At 38.2% G+C, this 26,388-nt stretch overlaps 2 protein-coding genes across 4 annotated transcripts in view; one reads left to right on the top strand and one right to left on the bottom strand.

Annotated features, from left to right (window-relative positions):
• PIGB (phosphatidylinositol glycan anchor biosynthesis class B) overlaps nt 1-5,453 on the top strand; it is a 7,561-nt gene extending 2,108 nt beyond the window's left edge. The window contains exons 6-12 of one of the 2 annotated variants that reach the window (XM_064722489.1): nt 161-301; nt 697-748; nt 1,236-1,351; nt 2,576-2,640; nt 3,280-3,490; nt 4,227-4,407; nt 4,970-5,453. In XM_064722489.1, the coding sequence (XP_064578559.1) occupies nt 161-301; nt 697-748; nt 1,236-1,351; nt 2,576-2,640; nt 3,280-3,490; nt 4,227-4,407; nt 4,970-5,101 (898 nt within the window). In that variant the 3' untranslated portion in view covers nt 5,102-5,453. Of the gene's footprint in view, nt 1-160; nt 302-696; nt 749-1,139; nt 1,352-2,575; nt 2,641-3,279; nt 3,491-4,226; nt 4,408-4,969 lie in introns of both variants that reach the window. The other variant, XM_064722487.1, reaches the window with a different exon arrangement.
• On the bottom strand, nt 3,046-26,388 carry CCPG1 (cell cycle progression 1). 2 transcript variants are annotated; one of them, XM_064722486.1, is made up of 10 exons: nt 26,215-26,388; nt 21,869-21,940; nt 18,009-18,123; nt 17,452-17,531; nt 17,046-17,253; nt 12,774-13,037; nt 9,779-9,900; nt 7,334-8,745; nt 6,095-6,180; nt 3,046-4,843 (listed from the first exon to the last, which is right to left on the bottom strand). In XM_064722486.1, exons 2-10 carry the CDS (start codon nt 21,926-21,928, stop codon nt 4,806-4,808), a joined length of 2,385 nt encoding a protein of 794 aa, XP_064578556.1. In that variant the 5' UTR covers nt 21,929-21,940; nt 26,215-26,388; the 3' UTR covers nt 3,046-4,805. The 2 variants fall into 2 exon arrangements, with proteins under 2 accessions (XP_064578556.1, XP_064578555.1); XM_064722485.1 differs by lacking the exon at nt 3,046-4,843 and having other exon boundaries at nt 5,442-6,180.

Raw genomic sequence — 26,388 nt, 5'->3', positions numbered from 1 at the left:
GTTGCAGCCTTCTAAGCAAGAGAGAATATCTGCACTCAGAGTGTCAAAGTTACCTGCAGTATGAAAAACTTTTGGTTAGAGACATGAATGTCACTGTCTGCAAAAGAATTGACCAGACCTTTTGATAAGCTGCTGGGTTTTTTATGTTTCTTCCTTCTAGTTGTAAGTATTTAGCTTTGGTTGCACTTGCAATTATTATTCGTCCCACTGCTGTTATCCCGTGGATGCCTTTGGTCTTCAGCCATTTTTTGCAAGAACAGAGGAAAGCAGACCTTATCCTACACAACTGCATTCCAGTCGGGTAAGTTCTTTTTCAATTTAAACTGGGACTGTGCACAGCTACATCTTAAGATTGGTTTTACCACTGCAAAGGCAGACAAGCCAAAAAACCTGATATCATGTAAATAGAACAAATAGAGTCCTTTTGCAAAAGTTTAAGGAAGGGGCACATTTCCTTCAAACTGTTGTATATGCTGCAAAAAGCAGCAGGAAAGATTTCATGAGGGTGAGACATGAGCAGCATTCCAGCTTAATCTGGGATTGTGCCAAGGATACCAGGTGATGGCAAGTGGCCACTGTAAAATGGCCATGAGTATGGATAACCTCAAAAATACTAGGAATCAGAGTTTTGACAGCTGGAGAAGATACAAAAGCAATTCAGGCAATATCAGTGCAACAAACTTTCCATTTTTGCAGATTGGTCACAGTAGGAACCTCTTTAATAATTGACCGTGTGTTTTTTGGTGAGGTAAGCTGTTTTAAACTTGACTTATAAGAAGAAGGTTGGGTTTTAGTATTTTAGCATTGGTGGATATTTCAGATTTCTCTGACTTCTCCTGTTTCTGTGACAGTATCTGGCCTATGATCTTTAAATATATCCTAAGCCACAAACCCTTGAACACTGATTCTCAGGTATTTCAAGTGATGGACTGCTACGTAAAATCAGTATGCTTAGTCCTCAATAGTTATCAATCAATATTATCTGTGATTAATTGCTCAGTATAGGAAATCCCTGCTGAGTCTTAGTAAAAAACAAACAACCTGAAATAGGAGTAAAAATGTATTATATAGGGCCAGTGATGACTGTGTAGCTGTTGTGTTTGACTTTGGATTTGTGTTTAACTCCCCCTATCTCCCAGTGGGTACTGGTTCAGCTGAACTTCTTGAAATTCAACGTGCTGCAGAATTTGGGAACATTTTATGGCTCTCACCCCTGGCACTGGTACTTCACTCAGGGTCTGCCAGTTGTGCTGGGTCCCCATCTGCCGTTCTTCGTTCACGGCTGCGCGCTGGCACCAAGGAGGTTCCGCATCCTTCTGCTGGCACTGCTCTGGACACTGCTGGTGTACAGGTAATCTCTGCTGAGGGCAACTGCTGCCTCTCACTGCTCGTGTTCTTGGCAAAGCTCCTGTCCTCTCCACAGCAAAGCAGCATAGTACTCAGGTTAAGTGATAGAAAACTTACAGAAACTGTTCAAACACTCCAAGAAATGCAATCAGTTATAAAACTGGTTCTAGAATTTTGTGCAATGCTGCTTCTTGTATTGTCACCAATATGTATCTTTAGAATTGATTAGACCATTAAAGAATAAAATAATTCATCATTAAATGAAATTTAAAAAAATCCCAAAGCCAACACTCAATCACCCAGCAGATGTTTAAACAAAAATAGAACTAGTTAGAAAACTGAGTTCACTAGATGCCTGTTAATGAAAACACCATTTCGTTTGGTTCTTTAATACATCCCCAGTAAGATGAGAGATTCATAGACCTCTAAAACTTACTCCATTCCCAATTTTATACACAGCTCTTAGCTACCATAGGGCTGTATTTCTCACTGTAAGCTCAGAAGTATAAGAAAAGATAAGTTTTCAGAAAGCATCAGAATTAACTGTAGATTAAACAGAAGAGACACTTTCAGACATGAAAAAATACAGCAAGTAAATAAATACTAAGCAATAAATACTTTTATACTATCGTCGTAATAGACTACAGCAAAACAGTAGCAAGGTCAGAAATGCAATTCCTTCTTTCCAGCTTAAAACTGGAAGTAGCTTTATTGGCTTTAGGACTTTTTTACCTCCCTTAGTTTCATAAGAATCCCTTTGATTCCCAAGACATGAGAGTTGCAGTAATCCCCAAAAAAGCCCAAAAAGTTGTCATGGGGAATTGTTTATTTTTGTATTAGCAGGGGTGACTGTTAATTTGCTAGATACAAATGGGCACTTGAATCTTAGCTTTTCATCCACACTATTTATTGTGTCTTATTACAGAAAACAGATTGGTGAAGTACTGGTTAAATTACATCTAGTTATCAAAGAATCAGACCACTCAATTGTAATAGCCAGGAATTTTTAACAGTGCTTGGTTTAAACTGACCAAATAGTCTTAGTTTGAATGTACTTATGTTCTTCAAAAGTGATAATTTGGATTTTTACTCTTAACTGCTTCAATACCAAAAGCTTCTTAATACATGCATGTGCTGTTCTTCCCTGTGCTCTAAAACACTTTTTAATGTTGTCAACAGAACTGAAGCATTTAACTTTCTTGCTGTACTACTGTGTGTTTTATTACAGCACACTGAGCCATAAGGAATTCAGGTTCATCTATCCAGTACTGCCATTCTGCATGATTTTTTGTGGTAAGCATTGGTTTCAAATGTCTTGCAACCCTACCTGGATATAATTTTTACCCCAGGAGAGACTGTTAATGGTCAATGTAGGTATTTGATAAAGGATTCTTAGAATTAGCCTAGCCTTTTCTTACAGCTAGTCAAAAAGAGAAAGAAAAAAGATGAGGGAGAGCAAGTGACTGTTGCACAGATAAAGAATTCTTAGCATGGATAAAAGTATTCTTGCAAAAACATGACAACTGTGTGCCTTTTCCCATTATTAGCTCCTTCAAGCAAAGTGGGGAAAAGGGGCAGTGATTGGAGATGGGGAAAAAAAATGGAGTATGCTTTTCCAAGGCCAGAAGCTCAAAATTTAAAAACAATAAAATAATGCTGTAGTTTTCAGCAGTTTGGAGAAAAAGAATACCACAGCCGTGCACATGTAGTTACCATTTATTCTGGCTCAATGTGGACTTGCATGAATCAGAACACATCAGTAAGTTGCCATATATCATTCATCCAAACTATTGAATGGACTGGTTTTCACTACAAGAAATTAAATTTAAAGAGACAAAGCACTGGTTTTGAAATTGTATTGCCACTGTATTAGGCTACTTTAAAAAATGTATTAATTTTTTATCTCCCAAACTTACTCCAATGTTTCTATAGGATATTCTTTGAGATACCTGAAAGCATGGAAGAAAACTGCAGCAAGTTTCCTGCTGTTATCCAATTTAGTCCCAGCCCTGTACACAGGCTTGGTTCACCAGCGAGGCACTCTGGATGTTATGAGTCACATCCAGCAGCTCTGCAGTCACTCCCAGCAGTCACAAGCTTTTGTCTTCATCCTGATGCCATGCCACTCTACCCCATTTTACAGGTATTAAAAGTGTCAACAGTGCCTTACATTAAAACCCAAACTCTTAATCAGAAATCAAGATTTCTTTTTTCCAAGGCTTAATAAATTGAGATATATAAATGTATACAGGAAGAGTTTTGATTTTTCATACTGTTAATACAGAGTGAATAGGGGAAATAAGCCAAATGTTTATAACACAGAATAAAATTCAGCATCTAAGCTTTACTCATTTTTGTGGAATAGCTTTGTATGAGGATATGCAGTAAGTCTAATGACTTCACTAAGTATGTCACACTTCTTCATTATGATAACATTTTTAGCAAAATTAAACACTAATTGTTACAATAAAAATGTATTAATTTTACTTCTGGTGCTAGGCATTACAACACTGACTTAGGGCACTGCAAAAGGTTTTCAGTAGATCCTGGCAAGTAAACAAAATGTTAAAGCAGATATAACTAGTGAAGCTGATATGGAAAAGTACCTTTTTAAGAAACTGATGTGCAAATGGTATTTTTATTAAGATAAATGTGTTTTCTGTTAACTGCTAACAGCACAGTCCCAGCAGTTGGAGCTGAGTCTGCTTGCTCTACTTTGCTTTCATATGAATTACTGAAGGGAAAAAAATACTACTCTAAAGAAAAAAAAAATTAACTGATATTTCTTTTGGTTGAGGTGTCATTTGAAGTGATGAGTCATTTCAAACCTCTGATTCTGGTCAGTTTATCATGAAATGTGTTTTTGTTTTTCTCCCTAGTCATGTTCACTGTCCTCTAAAAATGAGATTCCTTCAGTGTCCCCCAGACCTAACTGGCAATGCGAGCTACGTTGATGAAGCAGATGTGTTTTACTCTGACCCACTTGGCTGGCTGAACAAGGAGTTTCACAATGACACATTATTACCCAGTCACTTGATCCTCTTCAATGTGCTAGAACAGGTATGGTAACATCACGATGAAACAAAGTGCTTCTGAGGATAAGTTACAAAATAAGTTAGAGAAGAGTTATAGTTAAAATATTTGAAAATTGTGGTTCACAATTTTTAAAATATAGCTTATATTAAAATTGACCCCTATAGCCCATAATAAGATTATTGATATCATTCCACTGCTCTGTATTTAATGTTCATGAATGCTCTCTCCTCTGTGCAAATTCTACAGGCCACAAAGTCATGTTAAAACAAATGTGCCATCTATTCCCAGAAACTGCACTTTTAAGTAAGCAACAATGAAAACTAAAAACACCTGCAGTCACAGTACCTTTTAACCCCTCAAATCTTTAATGAAGTCCATGAATTCAGACAATGGTGGCTGGTGAATATCTGCTCCAGACAGGATCAAACAGGATAAGTGCTTCTTTTTCTAGCAGGCTTTCCTAAAATAAAGGATAAAGCTTCCCAGGGACAGTTGAACTGATGGTTGTCAAGAGACTTTGAAACACTATTCTTATGCTCCCAGATGTGTTTTCTTACTGTGTAAATTAATGTATGTTCATTTGCAGGAAATATCATCATTTCTAGCTTTAAAGGGCTATGAGAAAACAGCCACTATCTTTCACACTCATGTACCTCAAGGACGAGTTGGAAGCCACATCTCCATCTACAGGAGGAAAACTGAAATGAATTATCCCTGAAGATCAGGCTCAGGCTCAGAGCTCAGACCCAATGAGATCAGTTTTGCACAGCAGTAGCTGTGCTTACAGCTCGTACTGCAGAAAGGAGAAAGCACTGAGTCTGAAACCGGGGGAGTGCCATGAGGCAGCCAGTGGCTGCCTGCAAACACATCCACCTCCTCCTGAAGGCAGCTTCAGTAGCACTAGGGCAGGGTGGGGTTCCTGACCTACCTTACAACTCTAGAAATCATTGGGAAGACCAAAATTACCGTATGAATACTTAAGCAATAAAATACAGACAAGACTGGACCGTTTTTATAGAACTGTACAGCTCTGCTGAGTTTCTTTTATAATAAAAGACTTTTACCCACAATGTCTCTTTTATTTTTCTTCTACAATATGCAGATATGCAAGACATTTCAAGTGTTTAAATCAGCACGCTGATTAGAATGCAGCACAGCAAATTCTTCACAATTCAACAGGCTCTTGAACCCCCCCAAAGACAGGAAGCAAATATAAGGTTACAGAACACTAACAAATACATTACCACAATGTTGATCTATTTTTGAAGGATGAGATGAAGTTAGTATATCAAACATTGGAGTTAGTAGTTGGTACATTATGCATGGCTCAAGCTTTAACTACACTAATGGAATGCAATTAAGCATTTTTTATACACAGGTCATGGCATGCCTAGTTTCTGCAACAATACTGCTGGCACCCAAACTATCTTTACTTCCAAAGAACAGTTAAAGCAATGGTACAGAATATGCAAATCAGAAAGCCTGACTTCTGCCTGTTAACAAAAATGTGTAAAAATCAAATTATTCAGAAAAAAAATTTGCATTTTGCTGCTTTGTTGAAAAACAATTAGTTTCCAGAGAGCATGTGAATTTTAATCTTAATTTTTACAATAAATTACTCAATATTTTGGATCAAAGGGTAGTTGCCCCAATTCTATTTCAAGATTTGCCATGTGTCTTCCATTAGTGCGACCATGTTTATGCCATTTACCTTCTCTTTTATTACGGTGTTGGTACTTCTGAGCTTGTTTTTCATGTCTGGAATTTTCAGTTTGTGTAAAAGGTCTTTTAGGTCGACTGCAAGGAGTAAACAAAAGCTTATTACTACTAAAAGCATTTTATAACACAAATACATTTTCAAGTACAGCTTTTAACATGCTGAGGTTCATTGAAAACAAAATTAGTAGTAAGTAGTCCTTTAGCTCCTTGTAAGAAAAGTGGGGGAGGCATTTCTTTGTTTAAATCATCAATAAGATGGTATATACAAAAGAAATGCTTTCTAAAAATAAAAATGCAGCTGGTATTACAAGCTTCTGTATATCAGTATCAGTAAAAGAATTTGGAATTGATTTTCTGCAAACTGAAATTCTCACAAATTAGGTATTTAATAAATTAGGAAGATGGACTATAAAGAAAATCATAAACTTATGTGTTTGCCAAAAGCACATTAACTGGGTAGCTGATAATAGGACTATCACCCTCATGGTTCACCTTTCAATAGGAGCAAGTGCTACATTACATAATACTTAGTAACCCCAAAGTAGTTAATAGTTCAGACTTGAGCTGCAGTAAAGTACATGAAATGATAAATAATACAAGTGTAAATTTGTAAAGCCCTGAGAACACCTTTAGATCCAGGAAAGGAATGTAAAGGAAACAATTGACACAAAGGGCCATTGGGAGCAAGTCTGAACAAAGCTCAGTCAGGGTCTGAACTAAAGCCTGCTGTGTGATGAGCTCTGCTCTGGACATAGACTAACCCAGTATTACACAAATCTGCAGGAGAATAGTGAAATGTATCTGCCAGAACATGACTCAGACACACCTTAAATACACTCAAAAACCTCATTCAGCAAAGGACAACAAGGAAGCCCCAGTAAATGCTCCAAGACAGTTCCTCATTCCATCAGACGGGCAATCAGAGCTGTTTGGTCTAAAGAAATCCTACTGGCAGCTCCAGTTTTCTAAAGAACCCAGCAGAAACATCAGATTGTGCTATGCACACACACAAAATTTATATAAAGGTTCTACAGATCCACTTTATTTAACATAATCTAATATTTCCACCAAGTCCTTCAGAAAGTCTTCTAGCATATGTGTGTGTGTATATGCATACATACACATACACACACATACCTGCTCAAAGACCATCCATTACAGCAAGGACATTGGTTGTCTTTATAAAGAACACTTCTCTGTGTTATCAAGTACAGGAAACATGGAAACAAACCTGGGTCCATACTGGGGTGAATTATCATAATGGAAGTAGTATCTGTAGACATATTTGTCCAAATCCTCAAAAACCTTCTCATTATTACTTTGGTATTCCTTCATATCTTCCAGGTAATCCTTGACATCATTAACAAAATCGGTGAACAGCATCTGGTCATGTATAAACAATCCATTATGAAAAAACTTATTGATGAAATTTTCTAGTTCTCTCCAGTGATGAAAGTTATGCACAACTTGCTGCAAATACTTTCTCATTAGCCGGTTAAATTCATCCACCCTGATGGGATCCGAAACTCTGTTAAAGAGACTAAGGAATTCTTGATGAGCACATTCAAAAATACCAGAGCAGCCCTTTAGGGCAAACTGATGTTTTCTATTACACAAATGATCATTGAGACATTTCTGGGAATCTGAATCTTTTTCATATGTTGTAAAATGATGTTTCCTTCCATTTCTGGATTCTTTGGGCATGTGAGGTCCCCTGTAATGCATGTGCTTCAGATTCTCGTAGGAGTTATGGTCTCGGTAAAAAGTTCGAGCTTTCTTGTTTGCCTCATATCTTTTGTCACTTGATGACTTCTCTTTTTCATCAAAGATGTTTTTTGTGGTATCTTTGAAGTGTCTGAATGTAGACTTTACAGAATCAGAGAATTTTTTCAAGTTTTCTTTCACTGCTTCTTTAGCCTGCTTAATCTTTTCTTTATGGTGTCTTACAAACTCTTTTGTGGAATTTTTCATAGCATCAAAAGTTTCTTTCACTGAACCAAAAAATGTCTCCTTTGATTTCTTTCTACTCTTACTTTGCCCTTTAAAACCTTTCTTCTGTCCACTTTCATAAATTTCTTGTTTTTCAGATTGGTCTTTTGCTTCAACATACAGCTTCTCCCATAAGTCAGAGCGTTGCTGCTCAAAGTTCAGCTTCTTTTCTAGTTCTGCCAGTCTTCCTCGCAGAGTTTCTATTTCTTGATTTTCTCTTAATGTCTCATCATCAGCAGCAGCAGCACTCTCAGGTGTTTGACGAGAACTTAACTGTTCCAGTTCTTTCTTCAGAGCTTCTGTAACATGACGTTCCTTGTCCAGTTCTCGCCTTAGCATCTGTGCCTCTGCAAAGAGTGTTTCCTTTTGCCTGAGAAAATTGCTGTTCCTTTGCTTTTCCTCTTCCAAATGCTCCCTTAGTTTCTGATTTTCTATTACAATAGATTCAGTGCTACTACCTTTATCTTCTAAGTTTCTAATTTGTTGTCTTAGCTTCCTTAATTCTTCCTGAAGTGAGGCCAAAGCTTTTTCTTCTTTCTCTAGAGATTCTCTTAGGTGCTGATTTTCTGCAGCAAGACTTTTTTTTTGAGAATCAAAGGATTTCTTCTCCACCTCAGTAAAGGTCAAACACGTGTCAAGATCTCCCTTGAGTGACTAAAAGAAACAAAAAGAAAACAAGCAGAAATACTACAATGAGAATTGTTACAACTTCAGCTAGAAAGATGAAAAACCAAGGTAGCCCAAACAGAGCTTACTTGTCATTTTGGATGCAATGAAACATGCACAGCCAAGATGCAAAAATAGAGCTGGTTTGTTTATCTCAGCTGGGTTTGTTTATCACACACTTTCTTGGCAACAAAGACCATGTGAGAAACTCTCCCAGCCAGCCAGAGGTCACCACCCCTCACTTGTATTGGTTTAACTAGACAAAGAATAGTCAGCTGGGTGCATGAACTCTTAACTCATAACATCTTCAAAGGAAATCAAAATGTGCATCTTTGCTGTTGATTTACGTTCAGCAAACTGGATTTACAGATTACCAAAAAAAATAGCAGAAGCAAAGGCATTTAGCTGTTGGGGCAGAAATTCAGAAACTGATTTTTAATCAAATCTGAAAATATCTGTTTGTGTAACTATATACTAACACAAAAGGAGCTCCCCAGTCTGTTGGCATCATTGACAAGCTCTAGAACATACTGAATTATGTACAAATGCTGCTAACAGACACATAAAAGAAAATCTAAAAAAAATACCCACTCCCTAATCATCTCTCTGGATGATGCAGCAGCAAAAAAACAGAAGTATGGTTTAAGTATTCAAAAAATTAATACTTATTGATAATTTAGAAAGCACAATCACAAAATCTGTACGTTCAACATGTTTTTACAAGCATTTTCTACTTCAGTTGTCCTCATTGATGACAACCTGGCACTGTGTCACAGGGAAACAGTCTCTGTGTCCAGATAACTCCTAGACCACAGACATAGAACCCAGTATGTTTAACCACATTCCGAGAGCAAATTCAATCAACATAAACATTTGTCAAGAATTCAGGGGAAAGTTCTCTGAAAGAACTTGCTAAAGACAAAAATTAAATGGATTTGTGTGAGAAATTCGTTTCACTTTGTGTAAAACACACACACAATGACAGAATTATGCAATGACTTCCAGCTAAGCTCACACCTACCCCCCCTTTGTGGTGCACTTGATCTCCTTGCTCTTGTTGGCACTGGTAAAGGTCATCTTTCAGATCCTTTAATTCACGTGTCTTTGTCACCAGCTGCTGCCGTTTCTGGATCTGCACTGTACCTACAAAGATAAAAAAGTTTCTTTTGATAGACTGACTTAGAGTAAGCAGTTAGAGTAAACCATTTCTCAGACCCAAAAATCGGCTTCTACACTGGTTTTTCATTTATAACAAATAAAGGAATTTTGGAACACTACATAGAAATAAATTAGATCCAAAACAACAAGTTATGCAGGAAAGAATATTTGTGACTTCTCTGTAAGTTTTTTAGAAACATGCAAGTCAACCAGGATAAAAGGGAGACTATTGGTCCATGCATTATCCACTTCAGAACTCCAACCTTGACTGTTAATTGAATTACATGAATGAGAGGATATTAGCACAGTGTTTAAATTTTCATGCAGAAATACAATTATTACACACTGCTCACAAAGCAGCAAGTATTTCAGGCCCTGTCTTGTCCTTCTTATCCATAAGCAGAGGCTGCAGAGTAAGCACGTGTCCTGTTTTTCAACTGCCAGACAAAGGCTGAGACACCCTGGCTTTCAGAAAAAGTATCTTTGCTGTACCAGCCACCAAATTTTCTTTGTCAAGAACAGCTTCTTGACTGGTACTTCCTCACCTAACATATCTTCTCTAAATCCTAACACTGATGTAGTTTTTATATATTTGCTTTTTAGAGTCTCTTGAATTGACTCTAGAGAAGAAGGCAACAGCAATTTTTAGGTATTTCTTTCAAAACCACTGCACCATAATCAGAGATCTATTTCTGTATTTAAAGGCAGGGGGAGACATACTGTAAACAGAAGAAATACTCTAAGTACACTTACACTGATGAATGTTTTGTGCTCTCTTCTTTTTTATCTATTGTGAAGTGTGACCTTAAAAAAGACTGCTCTATTAAACCAAGCTGAACTGTAATAGTTCAATTCAGCAATGGCAACATTTGCCTTCAAGCAAAGGCAACATTTTTACAGCAATGATTTTAAGTCTGCAGAGTCCTAGTAAACACTTCTTGAGAGCACAGATCCTTTCATAAATGAATTCAAGTATACTGACAGTAAATTTGGTTTTAATATTTATCTTTTATAGATGCATTTGAGGAAGTCCATCAATCCTAACAATCTAAAGCCTGCATCTGAAAAATCATCATTTAGCATAAAGGGTTTATGTTGGGTAGAACTTGAATTACAGAAAACACTTAAAGCTCTCTTTTTCTCCTCATAAAAAAATCCTAATTTAAGTACAGTAAGCAAAAATGACATTTAGCAACACTAAAAATGAACATATTGAAGTGCCATTCCTCAGTAATTGGTTTGTGTTTCCAGCTGGTACTCTGAAGTCACAGTTTCCTTCAGATTCTTTAAGTAACCAATCCAAATCCCTGGCATTATAGCTATAGTCCCCCTTGCAGTTTCTGGTTAAAGAAAAAAATTAATCTGAATGTCCATAAGGAGACATTTTTCTGGCAAGGACCTTCTACCTGATTTAAGCTTCACCTGTTACCTGAAAAGTTTGCCTTCATTCAGTTCTCCTTCCTAGAGCATCATAAAACCAGTTAACTCAGTTTAATACTGCTTAGGATACAGTTGATTAAAATATATAAATTAATCTAATTAATCTAATCTAGTTGCTTTCTGCATCTCTGAAAGTCTTAAGGGGGCCCTAGAGCTCTAGCTAAAAAGAAAATACTATCCTGAAATTGACCCAAAAAAAGGAAAGTAGTTTTAAAAGAAGTTACACTTCCAATCCTCTTACATGACAATTAGCCTAACAGTAGAAGAGTGCTGTGGGAAACATTCATTCCAAGCTGAACCACAAAATTACAAAGTAGTCCTCTAGGGAGATGGATTCTCCCTGCAAGTTTGTGTTGGAAAAGAAAAAAACAACCTAAAAACAGGAAGATGGAAGCAGAACTTCACTTCCTTTCTAGTGGTAGAAAGATAAGTTATCACATAACCATGAAGAACTTTCACTTGAAGAAGCAAAAACTGAAGCCACACAGAGTTGCCTTCCTTCTGCTGAAAAATACAGCCATCACTGTCATCAATGATGGCAATTTTTATTTAGAAGTACAGATTCAATGAATGAACAAGTGAATTCCTTAAAAACTGCATTGCCCTGAGTCCACATTCAAAGTGTATTTTTCATCCACAGATCTCCAAGTTCTTTAAAAAGATAGTATTTATCATTAACACCAAACTAAACACAATGAAGTGATTACCAGCTGAGATCTCATGTTCCCCCACAAGCACTATCACAGACTGCTGTGGTCACTGTGCTCCTCTATGCCTCTAGCATGCCAATGCTCATCAAACAGCTTTCACACCAGTTACTACTACATAAAATGTGTATGATTGGATTAGTTGTTCCTATAACCCCACACACATCTGCAACTCCTGAGACTTGATTTCTTGTTTTATTTTCCCAGTGTAAGTATGCATACATATATGGATATGTGTGTACACACATACACACACACAGTTTAAAAAGTTACTCTGAGTGCAAGCACAGCATCCACAGTACATCACTCAAGGCTCTTACCTTCAGGTTTACCTAAGAATAAAATAAATGGGATTGATGAAAATTAATACAGATCTCAAGAAGTGCCAAAATTGAAATCCCTAACAATCAGTCAACACCGAATCCAAAGTGAATGATATCCCCATCTCCAACTGAATCACGTGCCTTTTTAGAAAGGCATATTTTCATATAAAACTAGAGCTACTCAGAAAAAATCACTATTTACCCCATTACTGTACAAAGTAGTGTATATTGCATACAGTTGCACTGCTGAAGAACCTCCCTGTATTACCGCTACAGCTGCAGCGGCTTAGGTCGTTAGCAGAGAACAAGACAAAACATGGGAGTCACAATAAAACAGCATTTTTGCTGCACAAGGTGTGCACTCTGTGTCCTGCCCTCCCCAACTCACCGTAGAAGTGCCCGAAGCCCATGCTGATGGCGATCACCAGCGCCAGGACGATGCACCTGTTGAGGCCGCTGCCGAACTGCCGCTGCTGCTGCTGCTCGTCCCGGGCCGGCTCCGCCTCGGGCTCGGCCGGTGCCGGTGCCGCCCCCTCGGGCTCGGAGCCCGACACCCCCCGGCGCCGCGGGCGCCGCTTGCGCACGGCCGGGCTGCCCTGGCTGCTGCTCTCGTCGCTGCTCGACTCCTCGGGGCTGGCCTGCGAGGGGAACACTGAAAAGCAGCACACAGCCGTGGTTAAAATGCATTCAGTACTGGGGTAAAGAGCAAACTGAACATCGAGATCCGTAATATTTATGCAGAATAGATCTGCGGTTTATCTTTGAGAACATTAACAAAACAAAATTGATATTGTTTGTGCTGGAAATTATGCAAACAATGTGTGCTCTTCAAAGTTAAAAATTAATTTTTTAAAACTGAATTATAGAGAATCAAGAAATCATCACTAAAAAGCTGTATGGCACTTCCCCATACCTTATCATTCACCCATTACAAAGTGTTTCAGTCAACCCTGCCTCCTAAAGCATCTACATGTACTGCCCCTGCAAATTCTTGTGAAGTAAAAAGACAAAGATTTCAGTTTTCCTTCTCTTGCAGCTATTAAAACGGAAATACTTCAAAATGAAAGAGCAATATAAAGGTTTGCTAAAAGAAGGCCTCCTAGAAGAAAGACATGGTTTTGTTACATCCCCTCAAAAAATTTCATTCTGTGATCTGCATGCAACTGCAGAAAAAATTCCATTACAGTTCTATTAATGTAGCTATTAGAAATATTCAAAATCAATACATAAATTTATTTAAATATGCAATTTTGTTTTCTTTTAATATCTACTATATACTATCTGTTAACATCTTTACCCACCTTTCAAAAAAGCCATTTTCAACCACTACAGCACAGGAAAAAATCCATTTAAGTGCTTTTCTGTTTGTTCTTTCTCAACACTCTTCTATTACAAACTGAAGTTTTGGTAAAATTGGACAAAATTTGCAATAAGAACAAATTCTAACCTTAAAAAATACCTTTTATAGATTTTTTTCAAGATTATATTTATTATACCATTTGTATGTTCATGTTCTAATGGCCCAAAAGGGCCATATTCTAACCAGGAAAATAACAACAGAGCTGTAATTGCTTGTTCCTATTTGTACAAATGTTTGCTGCATATACTGTAAATAGATTTCTATAATGCAGTATATAAGTAATTATTATTTAATCTCCCTCCTTTAAAAGTGTAACTTTCAAGTGCAAGGGGAAGCAGTAGTAGGGTGGAAAATAGCTTTCAAGTATCTACATTCTGTACCTAATTGACATGTCTGGAATAAATTCAATGAGATCAGTGAATTCTCTAGACATGACAAAGTGCTCCTGTTTGGACACTAATTTTGCTGCTCACAGTCACACAATGCTAATGCCCCCCTAAAATATGGTTGTTTATTCTCTTATCAGACACCATTACTCAGAATGTAAAAATACAAATATAGAAAGTCTGTCCTTGAACAGTTCACAACTGAAAAATCATTTGTTTGAGCAAAGCCATGCACACACCACTGAACAGACAAGAATGCCAAGCAGTGCTAGCTATTATCTATAAAATGCATTACCACTTAAGATTCTTCACTTAAAATAAATTACAACTTGATAGAGGTGATTGCATCAAGCCCAGAAAAGATTATCAATTAGTATCTGGAACACTTCTAATTTCTAAGTCCATGGACAAGCAACATGACAGATTATGAAAGACAACTTCCTCCCTTAATAAAAAACTCCATGTTAGTAAATCAGTCAAACCAGACTTAAACAGTGACTTGGACATGCAGACACTTAAATGAATTTCTATAGCTTAGTAGAGAAGGACACCATTTTAGACCCAGTCATTTAAGCAGATGCATACTTCCCAATCCTGGAAAACAAAGGCAAACATTCAGAATGCATTCCTAGAATGCAATTCAGACATTATAGAGAAATATACAGGACAAACTTAGTAAGAGCTGTTTTTCTTGCTCATCTGTGGGGCTTTGTAGGGTTTTTCAACAACCAAAGAAGGTTACACACATGGAGTACAAAAGTAGTTAAGGAACAAGAGCTGCTTCCAGCCAAATGAGAAAATTCTTTGATACACACTGGACAGCAAAGAATAAGAAAAGAGGAAAAAAGAGACAATCAGAAAGAAAAATGCTGTAAGATACTTAAAGCCATTCATAAGCACTTACAGCCAAGCTGTCAACAGCAATTACACTTTCAGGCAAGAATGACACTGCCTTACAGCTGCTGTAAGAATTCAGTACAAAGCTGTGTTCTAATAGTACCAGGATAGAAAGGACTACAAATAAAACCAAGTGTGACCACAATAGCAGCCCAAAATCTTAGTTTCTACTGTGATTTTGAAGTGTCTGATCTATACCAGCAATCAGATTAAGTCAGTTGACATTTCTGCACAGACACAGCACAGATACAGTTCACTGTAGCATATGGGTATTTCTGCTGGCTGAACTTCATTCATGAAGCAATAGTAAAACATTTCTGCTTGCATGATGAAGGCAACCTAAACAGGAACTGGTTTGCAAAAAGAAGTGGCAGAAAATCCTTGTAGAATGCTTTAGTATCTACATTAGGAAGAATCTGAGGCTCATCCTTTTCCAACACAAAAGAACACTCAACAGGAAGTGGATGGCAAAGATCTCTGTTGCCACTTTTTGTCACCTCTAAAACTTCAGCATTTAAAACACTTGCAAAAGTACTCCTGCCATTTTCTGCAATACTTGATCAGCTGAATGCCCAGCACTAAAGGCCATGCTGAAATCAGCTTACGTTAGAAGGAAGAAATTCTTTTTGCCAGTCACAGGTAGGCTTGGAATCCAACAAGAACTATCCACTGAAACAATCAAGCACACACATTGAAATGTATTACAAACCTTACTGATGTCTGCTCCAAACCTACATGCAAGGTTAACATCTTTTTAAAGAAGCACATAAGACACCGAGAGCTTAGCCAAGTTCTTCAGTGAGGATTGGCTTTCAGCATCTGTCTAGAATATGACTATGACAAGACAAGTCAGGTTGCTATCAAAAATTGTAAGAACACTCCATGCAAGCCTTAAGCAATCAGCTTTGCACAAGCTGATCAAATGTAATCACACCACCTTGAAAAGGAAGACTGCGAGATACATGCTCTTTCACCTCATTTCCCCATCCCCTTACACAATCAGGAATCTTCCACAGCTTCTCCAGCCAACTGACTTTTGTGTACAAAAACACAGGGAGGAAAAAAAGACACTTTTAGAACTCATCCCTAAAAGAAAAAACAAAGTCAACTAAATCTTAATTGAAAAATTAAGCCAGATTCCCCAGATGACTTAAAGAAGGTGACAATTTTGTTACAAATCTTCACTGATTATAATTAGACACTAAGCTGTCACTTTCTGTTTCCAGTGGATACTATGCAGATACATGAACATTTAATGATGCTGTATCCTACTCTAAGATAAAACAGTATTTTAGGTAAAATCCTGCTTGTATAATAAACTTAATTTGAAAGATAAAAATCAGCAATACACAGGTGTCATAGAAAACAGAGAACAGAAGAGATTACAAACAAGAAGCCAAAAGGAATTATAGAGGAAGACTAGAGAACAGCAACAAAACAGGAAGTTTTTGGTTTGGATTTGTTGGGGTTTTGTGTTCTTTATTGGATAAATATTCATCCTCTTCCTCCTGATTATAATGCACTGCTTATTTCAGTCAAGCACTGGGAGTACCTTAAATATATAAATATACACTACATAGCTATGAGGGTGGTGCAAAGTTTTTGTAGTCATACTGCCTGATCCTCATGGCACCAAAAATCCTCTCCCACTTCTAGTCATTTATGCCAACTCTTATATAAAGCCCAAAATATTGCCAAGAGAAAACCTACAATTATTCTGTGAACTAAAAGTAATTTTCATTCTCCAAGATGTGCTACAAATTAACTTTCCATTTCAAACAGTGAACAATTAATGAAAAAGATTGCTTTCAATTAAAAAATTGCAGACATACATTTAGACAAAATTGAAGAGGGCACCTAGAGTTTAGAAAAACTCTAATACTTGGATATGTACTCAACAAAACCATTATTTTTTTCCTCTCTCCATAAAAAGAAGGCTCCCTAACCAAAGACTGGATTTGGTTTTTTCCCTGGTGACATTTTTGCACACAATTGCTTAGGACTCTATTGCTCTTACCAGTTTCTACATGGGAAAATGCATACTGACTGCTAGAGGAGGAACCCATGTTAAAATCCTCTGAACTCTGAGCTTCTTCACCATCAGCAGGAGCTTCCTCCTGACTCTGAGTTTCTTCTGCTTTTGGAGCTTCAAGTGTAACAATGTCAGAATCATCACTAATAGTTCCAATGCAGGAGCCATCATCAGGAACTTTTTCTTTATTTTCCTAGGGAAAGGGACAGTGTGAGAATTATTCAGACACAAAAGAAACATGAAGTAATTAAAACAAACAAACAAACATTGTTGGAACTTCAGGAAAGGAAAAATTTGTGTCTCTATTTTAATGCCTTCAAAACATTTCTTGCCATTGACAGATGGGGCTTAGAGAAGCTTCTAAGTGATGTAGTCTGTTAATGTAATTTACCTCTGGAACTGTCTGAGTTTCCTCAAAACCAGACAGTGTGTTATCTACTGCTGGGATCTCTTCATCATTGTTGCACTGAGCTATAAAATAAAAAGAGGAAAGAAACAAGCAAACAAACATGGGATTAAAAGCAGCAACCACACATGATGCCCACACCCATATAATATTAAAATACAATGTCATAAAGTTATTTTTTAGGAGTACAAGCATTGATGGTTCCTTCCAAATTATTCTTATTTGATCTATGACATTACTAGGGAACAATTCTTTTATCAATAACACTTCTATAAATGATCTTACAGCAACACCAGTGCACACTATTCTATAACACATCTAAAGTATGGACAAAATGAAAAACATTCTACTAATTTCACACATTTCAGGAAAAAATACTTTTACAAAGATATGACTGATCATTTTCCATAACACTGGTGAAGCAAATACCCTGACAGATGTCCACAAAGCACATAAAAATCTATTGAAAATACCAATTTTGTGCCAATGCTGCAACAAATATTGATCTATTTTATGTAACTGCTCCTCTTTTAATATCTTACCTTGCACATCAATTGCCTGCTCCTCTTCTTGCAAGGAAACATATTCTTCTGAAACAAACTCAGGGTTGTCATTTGTGCTTCCATTTTCCAAGGTCACTGTCTCTATGTCAGAACCCTGAAGGTGAAGAGTTTAAATGGACATTACAGTTACTGGGGTTTCCAATAGTAAAGTAGGAAGAAAAGGTTACAAAGAAAACAGAATATTAGTAATAAAAACAGAAGCAGAAAAAGTGAGCCTTTAAAACTGAAGACGACTTTGAGCTAAGAAAAGCAGGTGAAATACCAACTAATTAACTAGAGTGAAACAAGTGTTAGTGTGTAACTAACATGACCAAGGTTAAAAAAAGTTAGACAAGGACAATTCTAAAGGGGAAAAATGACAGCAATTTAGGCATTAATTAACAACTACACTGAGTATTTTAAATAACTATTTTTATTGTCTTTATTAGATCTGTTTATTAAATGGAATTTAGAGAAACAGAGGAGGTTTTGAATATGGGATCTAATTCTTGTTCCCATCTACTGTATGCAAATACACACACCCTCCCAAAAATAGAACTTTCAAGCATATCAACATGAGCTGCAATAAATACTACTACCAGGAAAAACTATGTATAACTTCACTCCATCTCAACTCCTGTGAGAAATTTTGAAAGGCTGCTCATATAGTACATCTCTGACACCTCAAAAACAAATATTTATACAAACTCTAGATTGGATTTCTATCTTTAATCCAGAAAGGAGCCTTCGCTACTGGTCAGCTGCCAGGCAGCAACAACACCAGAGCTGCAACAACAGGAACTGCAAATAAACAACGCCAGGAGACTGCAGGGTACTAAAGTCAAGCAATATACTTGACAATTCCAAATGTTTAATCTTTATATTGTAATTTTGGTTTAAAAACACTGATGAGACACCAGTAAGGCTATTAGCAAACTAGAAACATGCAAAACATAACTGAAAAAATCCTAAGTCACTCTGATCCATAAATAAGTTGAGCTGTTTTTGTAAACAGAGATAGTTATTTTTGCAACAGCAGGTGTGAAATTACAGTAGCAGCAATACTTCCAGATCAGTTTCCCTGGATGTCTCATTTCAGGACTCAAGCAAACATGTATGCTTTTGTTTTTACAGAGCCTGTACTTCAGGAAGATTAGATACCTCAAAAAGAAGTGCATAAGATACATTCTATAATCATGTTACAAAGTTATGTTTCTTTTATAAAGGCTTCAAAAACTAACTCCTTTGGTAAACTGTTAAACACTGTGTGTCTTTTTTCTTTTTTAAACACATTGTATCTTTTTTCCTTTCGACTATGTAAATATCACAACTTTGATTTGATGTGTTTTTCAGAAATTCCTCTCTCATTTACAAGTAATTTACTATAATCTAAGTGAAATCTCAGGAAAGAAAATACAAAGTTATTTGGGGTTTTTGGGTTGGTTAGGTTTTATAGATAGATATACAGGTTTATTATGTGACAATTTTCTCTGGTGTGACAGAACCACTTTCATTTCTTAAATTGTGAAGAAGAAGAACAACATTTCAGTTTGCCCACGCTCCACAAGAAGAAAAACATCAGGAGTATTGCTTAAGACAGATTACAATTTTAGCTAAAAAACCAAGTTAATGGGCTAGCTGAGTGCATGGTTAAACCCACAGGTGGGAATGCATGAGCTCTCTGATCCACTTCATCTGATGCTGGACCTTCCATCTCAGCAACAGCAAAGAGGTCAAGAAAAGGCATTGTCACCTCCCTACCCTCCTACACAAAATTAGCAAGTCCTTTCTCAGGAGCAGCCCAGCAATGCGGAGCACTGTGACTCTGCCCAAAGCCCACCCTCAGTGCAGCAGCCACAGCTGCCAGCTCCCTGCAGCCACAGCCTGGCCAACAGCCACTCCCTAACGCACTGCAAAACGTGTCCACAAACAGATCCCACTGTGCCATCACCAATACAGGTCACAACAGCATGTGAGAAAATCATAACTCAGCACTCCAAATTTGTCTAACCCACAGTTCTACCCCTGTCCCAAACACCCAGCTCCATTCACTGCAGTGTACAGAAGGCCACATCCCCCTCCATGGGCAGTAGCTGTGTGAAGGGTACCTGGCCATCCCATCCATTCTGCTTTCTTTCTGCTCAGATTCAAAGCTGTCTTACCAGAAGAATGCTAATAATGGCAGCTCTCAAACACCAGTGCTGCCTCATTTTTATTTCACTGAATCAGAGATGAATAACTGGGAACACAAAATCTCCATGCCACAGAAATCTGTTCTGCTTTGACTAGACAAATCCCAGCCATCCTACAATCTTGTGTTATGTTAACTTATTTAGACAGCATAATTCATTTGCAGTTACAGTGTAAAATAACCATCCCAAGAATGAAAATAAAGTCTGCACTTCACAGCTGAATAACTCAACTGCTGAACTCAACCTCTAAATCCTTTTACTTTTATCTGAGCTCTGTGAGTCCAGCATCCTGTTACACTCTTGTAGCCCACTTGGCCTTGAGGAATGGAGTGCATGAGTTTTCTGTTTCTTTTGGTGACAAGATTCCCAACCCGTCATCCAGCCCAAAACAAGGAAAAGAAGTTTTAACCATCTCTTAAATACCACTTTGCTGCCAACAGAAATGAAAGCATGGCCCAATATTTATAAGCTTCAAACTGTATCACTTGTGACAAGGAACTGTCAAAACATGAGTGCAATCACAGGTTTGTAATAGCTTGGTTCCAAATTTCCCATTTTCATTACAATTTGCAAAACAGGGGAGTGTGCAATGAAAACCAGATGAACACTATGCACGATTTTCAGTCATTTTTTCCTGCTTTCCTCCTCTGAATGAAACAGCCCAAGCCCTGGTCCTTGAATTCTTTTCTGGAGCAGGCAACAAGTAGATGCAGGCAATGCTAAGTGTCATTCCAGGAAAACTGTCAACCCATCTGTCCTGAGGATTCTGGCTCAATGGCCTCCTCAGTTTACAAGACAATGCTAAATACATAAGAATCAAACCAAACAAGGAAACCAACCCACCCATCCTACACAAGGCAACCCAGGCCTGCCTTGTCCACTGTGGGAAGGGCAGATAAAACTTCTTATCTACACTCGTGTGTCTGCTGTACCTGAGCAGGTGCTGAGGGCCCCGTGTCAACCAGCACAGTCAGGGCAGTCATTTGATCAAACCTAAGGGCTGACCTTGCCATAAGACTCCTGCTCTCCACTGACAGCACTGATTTCATCCACACAATGCAAACTTTGAAACCAACAGCAAATCCAGACACCTGTCCCAAGGTAGTGCTGGAATATTCACTTGTCCCTATCCTAATTTTCTGTAAGGAAGACTATATAAGGACTGAGGGCTGTCTCTGAACAGCCACTGCTGAAATTAGGATCAGATGCCTTAGTGGTAGAAAAAACCTGGGGAAATCATGGAATCGTTCCCTTCTGTACAAGATATTTTTCCAGCCCAGTATTCCCAAATTTCTTTGTTTTGGTGAGGGTACAGATTTATCAGGAGGAGAAGAAATACATTAGCAACAACAGACAAGTTACACAGCATGCTAATATTTTCAGACAGGGTGAAACAGAAGACTGCATGCCACTAAAATTCTACCAGCTCTGCAAAGTAAAACCTTTGCAGAAAAAGAAATTCTTTTAAATATCAAAATTTGTATCAACTATAGTAAAAGTATACATTTTTTAAAATAGTAGTTTCATGATTTCCTTCTAAATTGCTCTTCTGTATTCTCTGTTGATATGCAATATCCACAGAAAACAAGAATTACTAAGCTGAAATAGTATTTTACTGCTTATAGATAGCCTTAAATGACAGAACTGTACCAATGTGAAACTGGGTACCTCGTGATTGATGACAGTCCAGCCGCAAGACGAATCACTGTCACTGGAATTTTCAGACATTTTCAAAGCACACTGCAGGTAAAAGTAGACTCTTTTAATATGCAAGACACAAAATTTCACTGCTCTATTGAAAAATAAATAAACAGAAGAATGGAAATAATGATGTTACAGAAGAATATACCAACACACAAATTGTTATTCTGGAACTGAGGAAAAAAAAAACAGAATAAAAGTTGAGAAAGAAAATATATTCTTTTGTACTTATTTCCTATTATCTTCTTTATACTTGGAGCAAATATAGTTTTGCTAGGCACATACTTATTTCAGCCAACCAAAAAGCCCTCAGACTAGACACACACACACAAAGCTAGTCAATAAATTAATAATTAAAGTTAAACAATGATGCTATAGACAAGTTTTAAGACATACAATAATTTCTGCTTTGTTACATGCACAGAAACTACAGTTTATTCAAGAAAAACAGTGTGAGATTTTTTTGAGAAGAAACAGATTAAGATCTTTTGGAACTAATTTTCTTCAACTACTGGGCAAAATCAATGTTTCCTGTTTCTTTCACTCCTTCACACTGATTCTGAGGAAAATTGAGAGCACCTGGCAACTACAAAAACAGAATGAAAATAACAAAGTTTTTTTTTTAAATAATATTACCAGATGACTGGCAGCCACTTTCAGAAGAGAACTGCCCAGCTGCAGCTGTCTATATATCTTTTCTCCTTTTTAACAGGAATTTACCAGGGATACAGAGTATTCATTAACATCATATTCAATCACTTTTTCAAGTCCTTAATTAGCAAAAAGATTTTATAAAGAAGTTTAAAACAGTTTTTGTTCCTTGAAAAAAAACATATTGAATTTTTATATAAAATTGACTATGGATTCATCTTGATGGGAAAAAATTCCCAAAATTTAACAATTTCCAATTGATTGCCTGTTATATGTATCAACATAATAAAAGCAGCCAATGAAGTCATGGTTCAATACAGCTTTTATCACAGAATTTCAGACACCTGCTTAATTTCCCACTCTGAGTTAATTCCAGTAAGAACACAGAAGAAAGCATCTATGTGTTTAAATTTATTTGCTCTCTACTTTATTATCAATCCTGTCTTCACTCCTGGTTTCTCAACACAGAAATTATATATAAAACTTTGAATGAGAACATTTAAGTACACCAGTGTGGCTGGAAATTGGCACAACAAAATATAAAACCTCCAATTCCATGTAGGTTTCTCTCACAACACAGTAAACGTGTCTCATATCTCTGCATTATGGTAGTTACTGCATGTTTTTCTAAGATAAAACTATTTTCTCATCAACTTCTACTAATATATTTACAGTTCCTCTGTAAAAAAAGAGGCAATAGTGACAATCACAACAACATTTTAAGCAAAAATATTCACTAACAATCAACTTAGATATGAAACTTTGAGAGAAACTGAATTTCTGGTTTTTTATAAATCCCTACTTTGAATATGGTTGTCATTTTCCTGCAGACATTTTTCTTCCTCCATTAGTGCTTTTCCTGGAATCTCAACCAGGCTATGTCAGGTTGGGAGGGGGTGGGAAGAAATCTATTTTGGTTTGAGTTGTTTGGGTTTTTTTAAATCACACTGCATAAAAGGATCTTTTTTTCTTTTTAATTGTGATTTATTTTTAAATCATACTTCTTCAATCATCAAAATAACAAATGCCCAAATGGCTAAGACTAAGTTCTGGAGCTGACATGTGACAACGACATCTGCTTGCTGTCATTAATGACTCTGAATGTGACTGGGCATCCAGCAGCAGCAGCATTCCTTTCACAGGAAGGGAACTCCCAGCACCAGAACTCGTCACCTGGCACAAATATCACTGGCTGCCTTGCAAAATCTGAATTCTTAAAACACAACCTCAGGGCACCAGTACAGTTTGATACCAGTGCATCTACAGATTTTGAAATCCCAAATTGTCACAGCAGACTCTGCGCTGGGCATTGCAACATCTCTCTTCCTCCAGCTAACTCAGCATTTCACCCTGGGCCTGGTGAACACAACAGAGACACCATCCTGCTCTCCCTGTCCTGCCAAAAACACACTGACAGGTAACTGCAGAAACACAAAGGCATCTTCTGCTCTGAACATACAGCCAAGGCTCTGGGCTCCACATAAACACCTGTCCTCCCATCCCACACAAAAGTTTCAGCACCTCCCTGGGTACCAACATCACCAAATATGTTAAATAAACAAACAGAGAAACAAGCAGGCAAACAATCATCATTTCCTATTGCTCACTTGTCTTGATAAATGGCATTGAGTTAGAAGTTATTTGTTTCTATTCAACCAGAAGACTACACTAATAGTGCATATTTACCTGCACACAGGTGACATACTACCAAAATAGAAAATATTTTATATCAGTATTCTAATTAATATTTTAAGTATTAAATATTTTAATATTAAGAAAAATAATGGAATTTTTTTTAAAGAATAATCAGAAGAACACTAAGGTTTATGGCTAGAACTGCTAAATTTAGCCAAATGACAATAGATAGATAGCTTGGCATCAGACTGAAGAGCATCTCTAGGTTAAATGCATTCCTACAGGTATATTCAGCAAACATACACATGTAAAACAGTTACCAAAATTAAAACACTTTATTACTCAGATCTAAAAGATCAAAAAGACCTACAAGCTTTAATAAAAAAATTACCTATAAAAAGTACAGTGTTCCTAAACTTCAACCATCAGCTAAACAGTTTATTTCTGCAACAGATTAATAAAATGCACATAATCATAACTCAATCCAAGGTCAAATTCAATCCCCTAAGTACACTGAAAAACAGAAAACTAACTTGAACACAATGGCTAAACTGACCCACTCACTCACAAACTCTTCTCCAGTTTGATTCTCCAGCAAATGACAAAGACCCACTAAGAACTAATATGCCTCTCCAACCAGCCTAAAGGGGCTGGAAATGCTGCCACTGTCTTCCTGAAAGTAACTTTTTTTAAAAAAAATAGCTTTGAGCAGGAGTTAAAAAGACATCAAGCCTTCAAACTTCCTGATGAATCAAGATGACACTAATGGGTTCTAGCCCAGTAACAGCAGGGATAACTGGAGGATACACTAGGGTGTTACAGGTCTCCTGTATGCCAGGCCAAGCCAGAAGGAAAGACTGGGAAAAACCTAACCAAAGCCAATCCCGTGGTGCCCTGGTTTTGTATGCTCACTAAGCATCTTCATTGTCACTTCTGGCATCATCTTCTTAATTTCTGTGTGGAGAAATTAAATACTCATTATGCTCAGAGTGCAATTTGTATGTATTTGGGGAAGTGGGGCAGGAGAAGCATTAACTATTTTCCTATGCTTAGTGAGATGTAAACCAGAAGCATAAGGTGCAAAAGTTTACAACCATATGTATTGTTGATAACACAATACCAAGTTATCCCAGATATGTACATAAAAATAAATCTGAGATACCACATCCTGTGTATCTACTGTAAAGCCAAATAAATACCAGCCTTCAACAGGACCACTCCAGTCTAAAAAAACCCTTAAGATCAATCATCTAAAAAAAGGATTTCCGAGACTAAAAAATAACCTTCAATAAGCACTGACAAAGATGAGTAATGGGCACCAAAGAAGAATATGAATGTGTTCTACCGAGTTTGCTGTGCTGTCATTCCAAGTAAAAACTCTCAGCTCTCTTCTACAGTCGATTCTTTGTTGCACAACAGAAATAAAAACAGGTTCAGCGCTATTAAACTTCAGCGTTCTCATGGAAGTTTATTATTTCTAAGTGGTTATTTCTTCCCCTAAGTAACATTCTTCTCTAAGAATATATTTAGCAACCCATACTGAATATAGAATATTTCCTTGTTTTGAAGGAAAGCCAGGCTCCCGCAAGGCTGGGCATTCCCGGCTCAGTCCCTACCCCCAGTACGGCGCAGGTGTTCCTGGAGCGCACCTGAAGCGGAGCGCGACCCGGCGCCAGCGCAGTTAAAGCGCCAGCGCAGTGTTTATGAAACAGAGCACCTTGCATCAGCCGCCGAGGCAGCGGCAGGCGATGGCAGAGAAGGAAGTTGGCAAACGCCAGCGCCCGGGGCCGGGGCCGGCACGGCGGTGACCGCTGCCCGGAGCCCGCTCGCCCCCCGAGCAGCGCCGCGGCCCCGCGCGGCCCCGCTCACCCGCTGCCCGCTCCAGGAACGGCCGCCCGGCCCCGGCGCCCCGGGCTCTGACCCGCTCCGGGCGGCCCCTCCCCGCGGCAGCCACCGCGCCCCCCGGAGCTCCCCGCGGCCGGGCCGGTGCAGGGCGGCCGCCCCCGCGGGCCGGTCCCGCCGCCTACCTGAGCGCGGCCCTCACGGGGCCCGGCACGGACGAGGGGCCGCGGCCGCAGCCGCCGGTGACGCCGTCACAAACAACCCGGCCCGCCCGGGCCGGCGCCTGCGCGCGGGGCGGCGCCCACAGCACCCTGGCGAGCGTAGTCCGCGCCCCGCCGCGGCCCGGCGGCCGCAGCGCC

Source organism: Zonotrichia leucophrys, chromosome 10 (genome assembly GCF_028769735.1).
Source record: "Zonotrichia leucophrys gambelii isolate GWCS_2022_RI chromosome 10, RI_Zleu_2.0, whole genome shotgun sequence".
Taxonomy (NCBI): Eukaryota; Metazoa; Chordata; class Aves; order Passeriformes; family Passerellidae; genus Zonotrichia; species Zonotrichia leucophrys.
This window is presented reverse-complemented; position numbering and strand designations above follow the sequence as displayed.